The sequence below is a fragment of the Bos indicus genome, chromosome 3 (assembly GCF_029378745.1).
Source record: "Bos indicus isolate NIAB-ARS_2022 breed Sahiwal x Tharparkar chromosome 3, NIAB-ARS_B.indTharparkar_mat_pri_1.0, whole genome shotgun sequence".
In the NCBI taxonomy this organism is placed as follows: Eukaryota; Metazoa; Chordata; class Mammalia; order Artiodactyla; family Bovidae; genus Bos; species Bos indicus.
This window is the reverse complement of record NC_091762.1, coordinates 109223019-109240918: the sequence shown is the minus strand read 5'-3', so window position 1 is coordinate 109240918 and position 17900 is coordinate 109223019. Positions and strand designations below refer to the sequence as shown.

The following is a 17900-nucleotide window of genomic DNA, read 5'->3' as shown; positions in this document are numbered from 1 at the left end:
AGCCCATGCTGCTCTGCCTTTCTGTACGGAGAGGTTTACTTTACAATGGGGCTTTGCAAAAGAGCTGGGAGCAGGCAGCACCTTGGCAGGTCTGCACTTGAGAGCCCAGGAGACCTTGATTAGCTACTGGGAAGCCCTTAGAAAGACCAAGGGGATCGTGTGGATGGGCTGTCTTCCCAAGATGCATGGATATCACAGTCAGCTCAGCCTGGGCAGTGGTCCTGGGCAGTGATGCTCAGCCTCCTGTGCCCTATCCTCATACCTCTCATTCACGGGTTCATTCAATGGCCATTTCATTGAGCACTTACTATATGCCAGCCTTTTAGGTGCCAGGCTATATCAGGTAACAAGAGAGAAACTTCTTTTCAGTGGTGTTGGCAAGGAGGGGAAAGACATTAAATATCCACAATGATTTAACTACAAATTGTGATAAGGGCCTTGAAGAAGAAAAGCGAGGGTCTATAAAAATATATTATGGGATGAATGACCTAGCTATCTCTGGGAACCAAGACTCCTTAGGTCTGAGGGTTTTTTTAAATGGAGTTCCATGGACCTCTAGGGTTCTATGGAAGTTATTCCCAAAGTTATTTAGGCCTTTAAATTAAATTCCATTTAAATATATGTATGTGGTATTTTTAAAAGACAGTAACAAAAGAGCATACTTGTATACTCAGATGTGCTATATGCCACATTGGAAACTGGTAGCTCATTCATGTATTGACAAATTACCATGATTTTTCCTTGAGGATCTTGGAATAAAGTTCTCCAGTCCTTTCTGTACAGGCCTTAGAGTTTACTGTAAACACATCACTACCGTGAAAGAATATAGCCCAATATTTTAGTTTTGATTTTTTAAAACTCAGGTATGGTGAAAACTGGAGAAGGCAATGGCACCCCACTCCAGTACTCTTGCCTGGAAAATCCCATGGATGGAGGAGCCTGGTAGGCTGCAGTCTATGGGGTCTCTCAGAGTCGGACACGACTGAGTGACTTCACTTTCACTTTTCACTTTCATGCATTGGAGAAGGAAATGGCAACCCACTCCAGTGTTCTTGCCTGGAGAATCCCAGGGACGGGGGAGCCTGGTGGGCTGCCGTCTATGGGGTCGCACAGAGTCGGACACGACTGAAGTGACTTAGCAGCAGCAGCAGCAGCATGGTGAAAACTGATTGGATTTACTACAATTATTTTTGTGAATTATGGTTTTATTGTTATAATGTAGCAAAAAAAAAAAAAAAAAGGGAAACATACTTAAGCTGAGGTCAGTGTCAGACTTCAAGTGTCATCCATCACTGGGGTCAAATTGTTGCAGCCACAGACACAGCTGTTTTTGTTTTTAGCAAGTCCTTTTATGGCAAGTAAATGTTGCATGTTTGAATCTCTACATAATCTGTTTTATATATATTTTAAATACCGATTTACTGGGCAGGATTTCAATGAAAGAAGTAAATGTGAAAATGCTGGCTTTGGTTCAGAGGCTGTGAAGACCTGGGCTGCCTCCTCACCCATCTCGGACTCCATCCCTCAATACCCCACCCCTTCCCAAGGCCCTTCATGGCCTTTGCCTGTGGCCTGGGAACTCCTGATGGGCAAACCACTGCTCCTGGGAGGTGACTTAACTTAAGCCTAACTGGGCCTGAGGCTGGTCCAAAAACCAGGCAGAAAAGCTCTAATCCCCAAACCCAGCCACAGACTGGGTATGTTTTAAGGACGTTGGACAACAAACACAGACCCATGCCCCCCAAGGCCAGAAAGAGGGACGGTGGGGGCAGCACACTCACCCTTCTTGGTGGCCTCGAAGCTGTCATGGAAGTGGATCCTCTGGATGTCATAGGTCAAGGTTGTGTTGGGCAGCAGAGTCCTGTTTCTGTTGATGATGTTGGCAGAAAATCGAAAGGCATGCTCCTCGGCGTTCATGACCTGGGCATTGGGGCCGTCTGCATACTCAAAGATTCCTCCTGCGAGAGATGGGGAAAACTGTGTGTGCTGGTGAAGGAGGAGGTATGCTAAGAAATATGCTTGGCTCAGAAGGTTTTATGGGCCAGATTCTTCCCCCAAATGTTCAATAAGATGCCAGGTAATCCCCCTATGTAGAAATTGTGCTGGAGCATAAGAAATATGAAAATTCTCCTAGTTCATTTCACTCAGCTGGCAAATTCCTGATAACAGACACTGACAAACAGATCCAAATAAAACTGACCAACTTATGAATGTTGCTATGAAAATTCTCAGTAGAATGCTGGCAAGTAGAATCTACCAGAATATTATTACAAGGATAGCATACCATGATCATAGAGTTGTATTTCAGGAATGTAAAGTGTGGTTCAATATAAAGAAATCTATGAATATCATTCCATTGCATCAGTAGTTCAAAGGGGAAAAACATGATCAACTCACAAAATGCAGGAAGGCATTTGATAAAATTCAATATCTACTGCTGTTAAGAATGCTTAATAATCTAGCTCTAGAAAAGATACTCACTTGAAGCATCTTCAGCTCAAATTGGTCTTTGATAGCAACTAATGGTGAAACACAAGAGGCATGCTCATTAAAGGGAAAAAAGAGGAGGTGTGCAGAGAGTTACATTACACCATTAACCACTGAGATAAGAAGGAAATATAACTTGGAGGCACACCTCTTAGGAAGAAAAACATTCTTATTTGCAAATGATATAAATGCCTTCCTAAAAACTCTTAAAATAATCCCTTAACATGAAAACCAATAAGAACTAGCAGGAGATTCAAGTTCAGTGACCAGTGAGCACAAATTAAGTGTTACTTTAAATAAACAACAACCAGCAAAAACTTAATGGCCAAAGGATTTCCTTTGCAATATCAGCAAATATTAAATAACTAATCATGAACCAACTCCAGTATTAAAAATGGCAACAAAATAAAAGACTTTGGGTGTCAGACATGAAAATAGGAGGCATGTTAAATGAGGAAGCATGTCATGGTGGGTAGACAGGGTCAAGGACAGAGGTGTCTAAATTACTTTTTCAGTTTAATGTGACTCCAATCAGAATCATAGAATATATATGTACACACACACAAACACACATATATATACACACTTTTTTTTACTTGACAAAACAGCTCTAAAATACATCTGGAAGACTAAACAGGAGACAGCCTACACAGAGATGAGAGATGACTTGCACTGCCAGATTTAAAATATATCATGATGCCAAAATAATTAAAACCAAGCCCTAACGGCATATGAAAACACAGATAAGTCAATAGAATGAGATAAAATCCCCAGAAAGAGGCTCTAGTAGAGATAAATATTTAAGACATGATAAAGATGGCTATTTCCAATCAGAAGGCAGAAGATGAATTATTCATTAATTGTGCTGAGACAATTATTCAATTATTTGGGAGAAATGTAAGATTCCAATCTTAAGCCATATATCAAAAAAAGTTTCATGCACTGGAACGACCCAGAGGGATGGTACGGGGAGGGAGGAGAGAGGAGGGTTTAGGATGGGGAACACGTGTATACGTGTGGTGGATTCATGTTGATATATGGCAAAACCAATACAATATTGTAAAGTTAAAAAATTAAATAAAATAAGTTAGAAAAAAAGTTTCAGATGGAGTAAGATTAAATAGCAAGGAAGTAAGGGAAGGAAGGGGAAGAAACACTATAAAAGAACCAAAAAGACAATAAATATAGGTGAATATTATATAATATTGAAGTGGTGGAGGCCTTCCAATAAAGTCAGAAATCGAAGGAGAATGATTGATAACTTCATAGAGACAATATAAAATGTGTAGATTTCAAAACCCCCATAAACAAAATTAAATGGTAAACAAACTTGGAAATAATATCAGTAACATGTAAAGATTGATGCTCTAATTTTACAAAAACCACTTAAAATTCTTTAAAAAGACAAATACTCAAATGAAATGAACATACTCGAATGAAAATACTCAAATACTCAAATGAAAAATATGCAAAGAGCAAGCATGGGCTTTGCACAAAAAGAAAGAACAATACAAAGGAACCATTCATACATGATGAAATATACATCCCCACTAATAATCAAATAAACGCAGTTTGACCCAATAGTGAAATGCCGTTTTCTGACTGTCCCACTGACAAGCATAAATACACGGCAGCACTCAGCTCTGCCCAGGGCATTCGGAAATGGACATTTGCTTAACTGTTGGTAGAAGTAGGCGCCAGTACATCCTCTTTCCTTGATGGCTGTTAGAAATATATAAAAAGGCTTAAAAACTTGCAGATCTTTGACTCAACACCTCCGTTTCTAGTAACTGAATTCAACAATGGGTACACAGATCATGTGAAAGGAGGTAGATCTAAAGACACTCAACACCAAAGAAATAGTAAATGAATGGCAATTTTTTTTGCCATTCATTTACTATTACATGGAAATAGCTATATATTTCCATATAATAGCTAACATTTAATGATTGGGCAATATCCATGATATAGCTTTAAGTGAAAAACAAAAGTTATAAAGCAGAGATGCAGTGTGACCCCACGTTAGAGAAGGAAGAATAAAAAGGAAGATGAGGAGGGATTTATGTCAGTGACAAAAGAAGAGAAGACATTTCAAAGCAACACCAGTAAACAGTCCTAGGTAATAGATTTCTTAATTTGTTCTTTCTGCTTACTTTCCCCATATAAACCTCTATTTGTAAAAAAAAAATTAACTTCATTGAAGTATTATTTACATAGAGAAATTCCACAAAATTCACCATTTTAGGTATACAATGATTTTTAGTAAATTTACTAAATTTCATGACCATCACCACAATCTAGTTTCAGAACATTTCCTGCAACCCTATAAGATCCCTGGTGCCCACTTACAGTCAATCACTGTTTTCAGTCCCCTCCATGCTCCAGCCTCAGGCAACCATTAATTTACTTTCTGTTTCTAGAGATTTGTCTTTTCTGGCCACTTCGTTTAAATGGAATCATATTGTGGGTGGTCTTCCGCATCTGGCTTCTTTCACGGAGCATAATGTTTCTGAGGCTCATCTCTGTTGTAGCACGTATCAGTACTTCATCTCTCTTTATGGTTAAACAGTACTACTTTCTATGGCTGTACCATATTTATTTACCCATTCACCACCAGTTGATGGGTATCCAGGTTGTTTCATTGTTTTGAAAAATTATTTTTTTGAATGTTTAAAAAAGTGAACAAATAAATCTGTTGTTCGCCCCACCCCCATGCTGGTATTCCAGCAGGGTTACAGTCGTAACACAGAGTGTGCACGCACGTGAGTCTGTGTGGGGGTGCAGCACATCCGTAAATCAAGACAGGAACACCTCCTCAAATGTTGAGTAGGTCTCTTTGAGTGGAAGGATTATGGATGACTTAAATTTCCTTCTTTGTGTTTTTCTGTATTTTCAAAAAGTTCTGCAGTGAACATGTGTTATATTTCTAATCAGAAAAGCCATCATGTGATGGTGTGTATGTGTTTAAAGGAAAATAAGTGATCAAAATACCATCTGATCCAGTAATTCCACTTTCTACAGATACAAATTTAGAAAAAGTTAGAGAGTTAGAGACACATAAACATTTATGTATAAGGATATTTTTGACATAATATTGAAAAAATAGAAACAACTCGATGTTCAAAAGCAGAAGACTGCTCAATGTATTAAAATCCACCCATATGGCAGAACAACTTGCAGGCATTAACAGTCAGGGTATAGGATGGCAGGATGTGGTGTCCGGGATTTGCTTCAAAATAATATGGGCGGAGTGGAAGTGAAGGGGATGCAGATAGGATAGGAAAAGTCATGGGTTGTTGGTCCAGGTGGTAAGTACACAGGGATTCACTATCCCATTCTTCCTAAGCACAAGCTTATATAAGCATATCTTCCATGATAAAATTGCCTTCAAAATCGTGGTATATAAGGTAAAAATAGCAAATCACAGTCATGCAATCAGAGAAGAGACACAGTATCATTTGAAGATGCTTATTACCATTTTCTTAAAAACTCAAGAGAATCATATCAAATCCTAGTAGAAAGTAAACAGAAAGCTCATCAAGGGGCCAGCACATAAAAACGTATATAGAAAAATGTATAGCCTTCCTATAAATCAGCAATAAACAGTGAGGAATTACAAGGGAAAAAAGAGACCCTATTCACAAAAGCAACCACAAAAAAATAAAATACTTTACAATAAACGTGCAATTCCTATATCAAGAAAACTACAAAACTTTACTGAGGGACATAAAAGAAGACTTGAATAAATGGAGAGACATAACTTTCTCCTGGAAGGGAAGGCTCAATATTGTAAAGATGTCAGTTCTCCTCAAATTAATTTATAAATTTAATGCAATTCCAATTAAAATCAAAAAGGACATACCAGAAGGGCATACACCAAAATGTTAACAGAAGTTCTTTCTAGAAAGTAAAAAGATAATGGATTCCTTTTGCTTTAGTGCTTTTCTCCCTCAAGTGTTCTGCAATGAAGAAGAGTTTTGGTAATAAGGAAAAAAGCTTTTAAAAAATGCTCTTAAAAAAATACTTAATGATACCGGAAATGCTCATTCTGCTTCCCCCGAAAGGCAACAAAGTAATATTACAGTATGAAACCTATTTGTCAAATGAAAAGCACGTAACTACAGTTACAGAAAAAAGACTGGAAGGATTCATACCATGGTACCAGTGAGCTTCTCTGGGAAGAGAGATTTATAGATACTTTTAATCTTGCTGTTTGTAGTTTCTTGATTTTTCCAAATTACTTTCAGTGAATAAGTATTATTTTTAATATTTTAAAACATAAACATTAAAAAGTCTTTTCCCAAGAAAGTCTAGGGAGAAAACTAGCCATTAAGGAGTCCTATCTCAAATGAAAGTCAAAGGTCATGGGAGAAAGGGCCATTTCCTTCACATGTCCTTGCCTGCCTCTCAGACAATGGCAGGTTGAGGGGGGGAAAGGAGAGAGGGGGTCTCAAGTCACTGAGACCCAAGCCCAGAGGCTACACCATTTGGTTCCATGAATACACATTGGTCTCTGCCATGTGCCCACCTGTGACTGGGTGCTAGAATGAGAGAAGTCAGTCCTGGGCCCCTGCTCTCAAGGAGGACTCAGCTGACAATAAACAGATGACCATAAGCAGCACATACATGTGGTAGTCAGCTGTTAGAACTAAGAGTGGAGTGGTTCTCAACTTAGGCTCCAGAGACAGCCAGACCTCAGTGCAAACCACAGCTCTAGTCACAGGAGGAAGTTACACTCTCCAAGACTCAGTTTTTCCATTTTCAAAATGGGGTACATATTTCCAAAGTTGATTGCTGCCAGGAGGAAAGAAAACAATGTAGCTAAATGCATGGGATGTGGCCAGGACTTAGTAGTTATTAAAGGAGGGGTGAAACAATGCTATTTAGGAAAAAACAAAACAAATTCTGAGCTTCTACATTCTAGGTCAAGGGTTGACAAACATTTTCTGTAAAGAAGCAGCAGTAAATATTTTTGGCTTTGTGGACCAGAAGGTTTACTGGACTCTTCCATTGCAGCATGAGAGAGGCAGCCAATATGTAAATAATGGCGCAGTTGTGTTTCAATAAAACTTTATTTACAAAAACAAGTGGTAGGCTGGATTTGGCCAGGGGGGGCTGCAATTTGTCCCCTCTTCCAAGTGAAGGGCAGTCTTTATCTTAGAGGTAAAAGCACCTTGAGACCTGGATGGAGAAGAAAAGATTTATAGTACTGAATTGCTGTGTGAAAGAAGCAAAGGTAGGCTGTTGATTGTTTGTGTGGGGAGTATGGGTGAGAGGGGCCCAAGAGAAAGAGGGTAGATAGGAAGTGTGCCCAAACAGGGAGAAAGGAAAGGACAGTATATCCCAGGAGCAAAGGCAAGTGGCCTCACGGCAGGAAAGGCCATGCTAACACTTTAGTGCCCATTTAGCCTGAGCTGTGGTGTTATCTCCTTACTTACAGGAGCCTCATAGTTTACCAAAGCCAGTCACAGAAAACTACCCCCGGCTTGCGTTCTTTGGGGACAGTGAAGGAAGGTGGGCAAAGCCTGGCACAGGGTGAATTGGGGCAGAAAAAGGAAAAGAGGTGCAGAAGCTGGGACAAGAGAGGGCATGGAAAATTCAGCAGAGAAGGAAGTTGGAATAAGAGGAGATGAGAAACTTAAGCCCTAGGGCATCTCAGAGATGCTAGGGAGAGGCTGCCCTCCAACCTCTATCCCCCAAACACAGTGTAAGCTTGGGTCATCCTACTTGAACATTAGGGGCAAAGTGCCCCTAAAGTTTGAATGTCTTGGGATACCCAGAGAGCAAATATTTAGATACAGCACAGAGGTTCAGAGAGTGGGTTCTGGATGCAGAAGACCTGGTTTTGAATCTTAGTTCTGTTCACAGGCTGTCCTCTCTCTAGAGAATTGCTCTTACCTCTGCCCTGGGGGCAGAACGCAGGCAATAACTGAATGATGTGCTCAATCACTCAGTCGTGTCTGAGTCTTTGCGACCCTGTGGACTGTAGCCCGCCAGGCTCCTCTGTCCATGGGATTCTCCTGGCAGGAATACTAGAATGGGTTACCATGCCTTCCTCCAGGGGATCTTCCCGACCCTGGGATCGAACCTGAGTGTCCAGCATCTCCTGCATTACAGGTGGATTCTTTCCCTCTAAGCCACCAGGGCAGCCCTAACTGAGTGATACTGGGGTGCAGTGTCACTATAAAGGGTGGTCCCCTTGCCTCAGGGTGGGTATAATTGTGGTGCACATATGCTTCCAAGACTTTTCCAACACTGCCACCTTACATCAGACAGAGACCAGAGCTACCCAAGGCTGCCCAGCTCTGTCCCCTTCTCTGTTTTGCTGTGCTCACTCCCCTACAGGGTTTTCCTAAAGCACACCCTTCCCCGTATCAACCCTAGGCACCTGAATCCTTGACTCAGGCTCTGCATCTGAGAGACCTGACCAAAGACAGGGGTAACATTGATCCAAGGCAAGTATTGACCACACTTACTTTTCAGTGCTTTAGGAGGAAGGGACGGGGGCACCGAACCTCATCTATTGAAAAACTCTCATCTATTGAGGGTTCCTCTCCCTTCTCCTTTCTGGTCTTCTTGATCTTTCTCACTTATGCAGGGGGCTCTGGAGAGCAGGAAGTCTGGAAGCTCAGGGTCTGATGGGCTCGGGTTCTGACTCAGGCTCCACCCCATGTAAGAAAGTCTGCTCTGGGTCTTGGCTTCTGGAGAGAGCACCCCGTCCTGCTTCGAGGCAGCTCCCCCATCCAACTGGCTCATCTCCATTCTCTTCCTTCCCATACATTCCTCACGATTGTTATACATTCCTCATGATCGTTATTTAAAGAGGCTAATAAGTAGGTTGGCACCGTTGATTAATGCATAATCTTAATCATGATTGCATAGTGTAATTGGCATTAATTTGAAGAGCCAGTTCATTATGAAAATAATTGTCACTGCTTTCTGCTTTAATAAAATGGAGCAGACACCAGGGCTGCTGAGGAAATGGGATGGGGTGTGTGTATGTGTGTGTGCGCGTGTGTGCATGGGTCCCAGAAAATGTTAGCATGGGGAGCATGGGTGCAGCTGGATCGTTTTCTTCCAACAAAACCTCGAGTGGAAGCCCAATGGGTAAAACAAATAACACCAACTATAATAATAACAGCAACACAACTGATCATGTGCCAGGCATGATGCTGAGTGCATTCCACCCCCTTCATTAACACTCACAAGAGCCTCTACAACCCCTACAACCCCATTGCATAGACACTATTATCCTCCCATTTCACACAAGAGAAAACGGAGGCCCAGGGAGGTTAAAGACGTTGTGACAATTACCATGCGGTAAATTCTCTTCTGCAACCAAAGCCAGCTTGTTAGGGACGATTGTTAACTTTTCAGGAGTTTTGAAAGCAAGTCGCTAAGCCGTTGGCAGCTTGAAATCAGGCATGGTGAGTGCGTTTACACCACAGGAACAAGCAGGTCTACAAAGGAGGGCTTCATTTTCCTGGAGAGCTTGATTACCAGCCCACCCTGCCCAAACCCATTTCTGTCCTCTGGGCTCTTAAAGGCTGGATGCCACAGGTACCGAGAAGGCTCCACAGCCCTTCCCAGGGCTCCACCAGGGACATCATGAAAACCACCACTTCAAACTAACCTCATATGCAGACGGCGAAACATAGAGCTGGGTGGGAGTGGAGGACTCAAACTAGCTGGGCCAGCTCAACCAACACTTCGCCTTTTATATCATGACATGTTGTCAGATGTTTCGAGAAACATTCTGACTGCCCTGAGCATAAAGACCCTTATTGTTAAGATGGCTTTTTCTGTCCCTGGAAATGTGCCAAATGGTAGCATCGTCCGCCTCTCGGATGAGCTATGGAGGCCTGTGTTAAGCTGAGTGTGACCTTCACAACCCGGTGCTGTCCTGCCACGTCTCATCGTGAAGGGCCAGGAGGCACCCCATACCTCCTTCTGTCCCAACACACACTCCCTCTGGGCAGGTGGCCCTGGAGAGTCTCCAACACACAGGTCCCAGGGAAGATGTAGGCAGAAGACTGAGCCCCCGACTTAAGCTCACGGCGTCAGGACTGTCTAGGGCCAGTCTGGAATCTTGAGATTTTCCTTTCTCTTGAACAATTTTGTGCTTTTGAATTTGGTCCTTGCCAAAGCAAAGGCTGGCGCAGCCAGCCCAGCCCCTGGCACAGTGAGACTCAGGCACGGTCTGCAACGTGCTGCCACTGTCTGGCAGCTGAGTCCCAGGAGACACTCACATTCCCAGCACTGGGCCCAGGCACCTGTCCAGGCATCTGTCCTCCAGGGCCCGAGTCTGTTCTTTTTTTTTTTTCTAATCTGCTTTGTTCTCTTTCTGAAGTTTCCAAGGTGTCATAGAGATTAATTGAGACACTGATCTGCAAGGTGGTTGCTAACAGCCTCTTCCCGGGGCTGCCTCCCTGTCTGTTCTGATCAGGGTTCTCTCTTCTCCCTGCTGGGGCCCCTGAAGCTCTGTGCAGCCTGTGGGTTGGAAGAACAAGGCTCTGCTCTCTGCTGCACCAGCTCCTGGGGCCCCGGCATTGCCTGGGGACTTGCTTCTGGGGCTGTTTCCTGGTCTCAGAGGAAGGAGCTGGGGAACACATTGGCTGGCTTTCCCTGCTGGGCATAGTAGGTGGTTTATAGAAGGTAAGCAGTGCCCAGTGGAAAAGGGCCAGGGATGGGCTTTCTGAGGTCCTAGGCAAGGGAAGGGAGACAAGGAGTATGAATGTCTCCCCTCCTGTGGGTTTGTTGACTCATTCATTCATTCCCCAAGCAGTTTACAGGCTACAACCTTTCACAAGGAACCCCACTGGGCACTAGATGAGTCAGAGAGAGATTAAGCAATATTCCCAGGTCTTCAGGAACTCACAGCTCAGAAGAAGAAACAAGAGGAGGGGCATAAATCAAAGCATTTTTTGATTTGTGGAGTAAAAGGGTAAAAACTGTCCATGTGAACAGAAAGCTGGGGAGGTTCAGAGAAGAGGGAGTCATGGATGGCTCCATGCAAGAGGCAGCATAGTCTCCACTCAGAGCTGAGCTATGGAAGAAATGTGGCACCAGTGAGGGGGAGAATGGCCTTGGGTGGGTTCCCGGGGATGAGGACTTGGGCTTGGACAGGCCGGGATGAGGGAGTGAAGCAGGGGGCCAGACAGGAGGGGAGCTGCTGGGTTTGCTTCTCTATCACCAGGACTGGTCAGGGATTAGGTGATGAAGGGAGGTGGGGGCCTGGCAGAGGCAGCATCAGAGAAGACCCCGGATCCCGAACCAGGGTGGGAGTGCAGTCAAGCCAGTGGACTCTGCAGCCAGCCTGCCTGGATTGGAATTGATCTCATCACTTCCGAGCTGTGTGACCTTGGGCAAGTCCCTTCCCTGCCCCATCCCTCTGTCTGATCAACTGAACACAGGGATATTAATAGCACTTACAATATAGCTCTACTTTAAGGCTTAAATGGCCTAAATCATCATAGGCATATTGTAAGCCCTCATAAGGACAAGAAATTATTATTATGCAGTGACAAGGAAGCTGTTGCAGGGAGGCCTTTAAAACTGAGATGGAGGTATCCAGAAAAACAGCGGATGAGAGGAGAGGATTGCAATCCTGGTGGGGGGCCCAGGGGAGGGCTCCTGATGGAGTCCTGGGGCCCGGTGGCAGTTGTTTTAATTGATCTGGCGATATGCCGAGCTTTGTCTGTACAACTCGGGGACACACAAGTCAAATACTGCAGGATCGACCGTGTCGGGAGGATGGCCGGAGGCTCCCATGCTGCCCAGAGACCCTGATGACCGATGGGCTGTCATCAGGCGGAGGAGCTGGAGCAGGGTTGCTGGGAACGGGGCTGCGGTGGAGGGGCCCAAGGGGCCATGAGCGCCCTTGCTGGAGGGGCTGAAGGAATGATGATCCTGAATTCCGAGGCCCTGGTGGGGCTCTCTCACTTCCTGGACAGGCGGAGCCGTCACACGCCCCGCCCCTTGCATGCCTGCCCACAGCAGAAAGACCCACCATAAGCCTGGCATACGAGGCCCTTCCTGGTCCAGCCCGACCTCCTCCAGCCTCAGCTCTTCCGCCAGGACACCTCCGTCCACCACACTTGTCACCCACCTCTTCATGCCACTCTGCCTTCGAGTGTGTTCCTTCTCTGCCTGGCTTGCCTTTCCTGCTATTTCCTCCTTCTAAACCTGGCTTCCGTATCTCTCTCCTGAGCCTGGTGTCACAGGCACTGTCCTTTATGTCCTCCTTCCACCCCCAGGGGCCACCAGCAGACATTTCCTCTGCCCCCCCACTCTGGGCTTTCTGTGTCCTGGACATTCTCTGGCGATGGCGCAGGTGAGACCAGCAAGGACAGCACACAAGAGCCAGGGAGCTGAGCTCAGCAGAGCCTCGGCGGAGGATGCACAGAGCGGGTGAACGGACCCTGGCATCCTCACCCCTCAGAGTGCAATTCCAGGGCATGACCCATGCAGTTTTTCAAAAGTCCACAGCTAGGCTGAGCCCCAGTCTCCCACAGCACAAGCCCCCTGATGACACTCCTTCACTGGCTTTTCTCCTTCCCCGTCTCGCTTCCCTGCTCCATCACCATGCTTCCTGGAATCATCTCCCAGATAAACTACTCGGATCCTAGCTCTTGTTGCCTGCTCTCAGGGGTTCCCAACTAACATGCCTTCCCTGAAGTCCAAATGCATCCTCTCTACCTTCACGTGTGCTGGGTATCCTGTGCCCTGCTCCCTCCCCATCAGGTTGTGGTCATCTGTGGTGGAGGGGCACAGCTTAGTTGGCCAGGCATCTCTTTCCCGCCCCCCCAATGTTGAACACCATCTAGCACAGAAAGGATGTAGAGATACATTTGTTAAATAAATACATACATAAGTACATGAGTGTGTGCCTGTATACACACACACACACACACACACACACACACACACACACACACACACTGTGCTGTGCTTAGTTGCTCAGTCATGTCCGATTCTTTGTGACCCCATAGACTGTAGCCTGCCAGGCTTCTCTGTCCATGGGGATTCTCCAGGCAAGAATACTGGAGTGGGTTGCCTCTGAGTTGCCATGCCCTCCTCCAGGGGATCTTCCCAATCCAGGGATCAAACCCAGGTCTCCCGTATTTCAGGCAGATTCTTAACTGTCTGAGCCACCAGGGAAGCCCAAGATGAGTAACTGTTGAGTGTGTATCCGAAATGTTGCATGGGATGCACTGAAAGTGAAAGTTGCTCAGTCGTGTCCGACTCTTTGCGACCCCACGGACTATACAGTCCATGGAATTCTCCAGGCCAGACTACTGGAGTGGGTAGCTGTTCCCTTCTCCAGGGGATCTTCCCAACCCAGGGATCGAACCTAGGTCTCGAACACTGCAGGCAGATTCTTTTCCAGCTGAGCCACAAGGAAAGCCCACTACTTGCTTTTAAAAGCTAATTCCTATTCAGGACTTTGATACTTAAGTGACAAAGCAAAAAACCCACAAACATCCTCCAGACCACCTGCCATGGAGATGCCTAGCAGGGCAGACACCCAGGTCCTGCAGTTTTCAAGCCCCTCCCTCTCCCCAGCTCTGGCCACGATTGGCTCTTACTAGAGGTGGAAACTGAGGCTGAGGTGTCCTCAGTAGGCATACTGCCAGGTTCCTGCCCCTTGCAGGGGTAGATAGGGTGCCATATGCCCAGTGACATGGCTGGATGGCTGTAGAGAAAGGACCTGATTCTCCCTGGCTGGGTGTGAACCCTACATGTAGCCCCAACCCAAGCTTCTCTCCAAACCCTGGACCCTGCTCCACAGGGGTGTCAGCGTCTGGAAGATCGCCCTGCCTCCAGCAGCTCCCCAGTGCCAGCCTGCCCACCCACAGCCAAGCCCTGAGAATGCCAGCAGGCCAATCTAAGGCCACTGGGATGCGGAGTGGGCAGGGGCAAGGGGCAGAGGGAGCAGAACCTGGGAAATTAGTGGAGGAAGAAGGAGCCAGCCCGTTCTGCATTATTACTCCCATCCTCATCTGTTTTAAATATCAATTGCTATGCAGGTTAAATACTTATTCAGATGCCTTTTAGCTTAAAAGCAAGCTAATTGATCTCTGGAGATCCTGAATGAACAGTGAAGAAACTGCACTAATTATGGAATCAACCTCCATTTCTCTATTTTGTTTTGTTTCTTCTCTGACAATGCTGCTGGAGTGACAGAAAGGGGTCTGGTGGAGCAAAACACGTGTTGTTTTGATTTGGAAGCAGCACTAACATTGCCCTGCAGGCCCTGCCCACCCGCCTTCAAACCCCCACCAGGCCCCTGACTGGGATGAGCTCTCCCAGCTGGGCCTCCTGGGCACAGCTTTCCCAGGTGGAAGCTCTTAAAGGCAGGACTTCAAGATGCTGAAAATGTTAGTACTGTTGTCTGCTCTCACCCTACCCACACTGCAGGCCGTCCCTGCTTAAAAAAACCCCAAAACCACAAATGCAGCCCAAGTTGCTCCAAGTCCACTTTCTGCTCACATATCTTGACCTCTGGGGCTCAGCTCGTGAGTTTGGACTGGCCTCCTGGATTTAGGCAGTACAGTTCAGGTGTCCTTGGCACTTTTCTGGACCCTCCCATAGCTCCCTCTTCATCATCCCAGGCTGCGGCCCCGTGGTGCCTGGACCACAGCTGAGGGAGCCAGGGTTCCTCGGTCAAGGAACCATGGCTTCCTCTCTCCCGCTCAGGAGACGTTCCCTCTTGCTTTCTCTTCCCTCCCTGTCCAGGTTCTGACTCCATCTACCAGGCTGCCTTGGGTAGAACAGGGCATGGGCACCTCTACCTTGGCTGGAGGGGAAAGAGTGTCATTGATGTTTTAGGGAAACTGCAGTCAGTGTGCAGGGAGGCCACCATCCTCCTGATGTTTGGGAAACTACAAGTTAAACAAGATTGAGCAGTTTCTTTTCCGAAGAACTTCTCTGGGCTTGTACTGAGCTTGCGCGCTGCCTCTGAGAGGTGGGGAGCGTAAGTGACATCTCCCAAACTTACTTGACAACCGTGGAAACCTTTTTTGGCAGAGCATCTCACTGAAAACATGCTTTGGGAATTGCTACATTACAGTGATTTGGGCAAAAGTTTTTTTTCCCCCCCTGTTCCGAGGAGTGAGCTATTTGATGTTCAGGACTAAAGCTTTCATAGGTCAGTCTGCTCCAGAGAAGCTGGTCCCCAGCACTGAGAACCAGAGACACATCAGAAAGAATGAAGACTGTATGACAAAGTATGATGGTGAAAGTATTCAATCTATTTAACACTAGGGGCCCGGTGTGATGGGTTAGGTTTTTCACTGGATTGATTCCGGGACGTCAGGGTCAGGTTGTTTTAATGCAGTGTAGGGGTGTGATTACTCTTCTGGGCTCTCATTAGCGTGTGTCTATGTGTGTTTGTGTGCACCTGGGCAGGTGTGGGCACACAACTGGGGGGAGCACAGCAGGGAGGGAAGCGTGGGGAGCCAATTCATCAGCCCAATGCTTTGTGCCTCTCTCCCCAAGGCACTGGGTTGAACTAAGAGATTCTGACTTAATTATGATCATTAGAAAATGAGACTGCTTGCATCTTCATAAGCTCTCAGATCCTACAAAGGAATTCCAAGCGACCTTACCTCCCACAGACACCACTGATGGAGAGGGTCATCTGCTCAGCTCTTCTTTCCTTCTCCAAATACTCAGAGAGCACCTCTCATGTGTCACACACCAGGCACACAGCAGATAAACAATAGGAGAGACCTCTACCCCTGAAACACCCCGTTTATTTCCCAAAGTTCTTAATGCAGGTTGAAATGATCTCAAATATCTGTTATCTAGCTTAGAGTCTGCCTGTGTCCCCCACCCCTACCACTATAATATAAGCTCTTTGAGCATGAAGAGTTTGTTCATTATTTTCTTTCTAGTGCCTGGCACATAGCAAGCACTTAGTACTTCTCAACTGTAAAGGAAGATGTATGGAACAGACACAAGCAAGCATGAAATGGCTAAACAACAAAACTCCAAGGAGGTGACACGTGGATGGTGTCTTTTACGCCTTGACCAGACAGAAGGCAAGGGTGAACCACACCAAACTGGAAAATTCTTAAAGAGACGGGAATGCCAGACCACCTTACCTACACCTGAGAAAAACGGGTGCAGGTCAAGAAGCAACAGCTGGAACTGAACATGGAATGATGGACTGATTCCAAGTTGGGAAGGGAGTATGTCAAGGCCGTATATAGTCAATACCGTATATTGTCAAGTATGTCAAGGCTGCTTATTTAACTTTTATGCAGAGTACATCATGTGAAATGCCAGGTAGGATGAAGCATAAGCTGGAATCAAGAATGCTAGGAGAAATATCAATAACCTCAGATATGCAGATGACACCACCCTTATGGCAGAAAGTGAAGAGGAACTAAAAAGCCTCTTGATGAAGATGAAAGAGAAGAGTGAAAAAGTTGGCTTAAAACTCAACATTCAAAAAGCGAAGATCATGGCATCCTGTCTCATTCAGTTCAGTTCAGTTCAGTCGCTCAGTCGTGTCCGACTCTTTGCGACCCCATGAATTGCAGCACGCCAGGCCTCCCTGTCCATCACCAACTCCTGGAGTTCATTACTTCATGGCAAATAGATGGGGAAATAATGGAAATAGTGAGAGACTTTACTTCCAGGCTCCAAAATCAATGCAGATGGTGAGTACAGCCATGAAATTAAAAGATGCTTGCTCCTTGGAAGAAAAGATATTACAAACCTAGACAGCATATTAAAAAGCAGAGATATTACTTTGCAGACAGAGGTCTGTATAGTCAAAGCTTTGGTTTTTCTAGTCGTCCATGTGTGGGTGTGAGAATTGGACCATAAAGAACACTGAGCTTTCTTTACGCACCAAAGAATTGGTGCTTTTGAACTGTGATGTTGGAGAAGACTCTTGGGAGTCGCTTGGACTGCAGGGAGATCAAACCAGTCAATCCTAAAAGAAATCAGTCCTGAATATTCATTGGAAGGACTGATGCTGAAGCTGAAACTCCAATACTTTGGTCACCTGATGGGAAGAACTGACCCACTGGAAAAGACCTTGATGCTGGGAAAAATTGAGGGCAAGAGAAGAAGGGGACGACAGAGGACGAGATGGTTGGATGGCAGCACCAACTCAATGGACATGAATTTGAGCAAGTTCTGGGAGGTGGTGAAGGACAGGGAAGCCTGGTGTGCTGCAGTCCATGGGGTTGCAAAGAGTCGGACATGACTGAGTGACTGAACAATAAATGATAGAAGGGGACAGCACGAAAAGTAAGAACATAATCTGGGGCTTTTAAGTGGTGGGGGGAGATTCCTTATAGCAAGCATTGAGATCGGAAAGCTGAACACTTCTTGCCAAAAGCCAGAAAGACTCATAATCCCTTCTAGCCACAGCCATTCAGAAAAGCCCAAGGCAG

General features: G+C 45.6%; 1 protein-coding gene across 1 annotated transcript in view; it reads right to left on the bottom strand.

Moving 5' to 3' along the window:
* The window catches only part of GRIK3 (glutamate ionotropic receptor kainate type subunit 3), a 251143-nt gene that overhangs the window by 97194 nt on the left and 136049 nt on the right, over nucleotides 1-17900 (bottom strand). The window contains exon 2 of the mRNA XM_019957819.2: nucleotides 1782-1958. Coding sequence (XP_019813378.2) covers nucleotides 1782-1958 — 177 coding nt within the window. The remainder of the gene's footprint in view (nucleotides 1-1781; nucleotides 1959-17900) is intronic.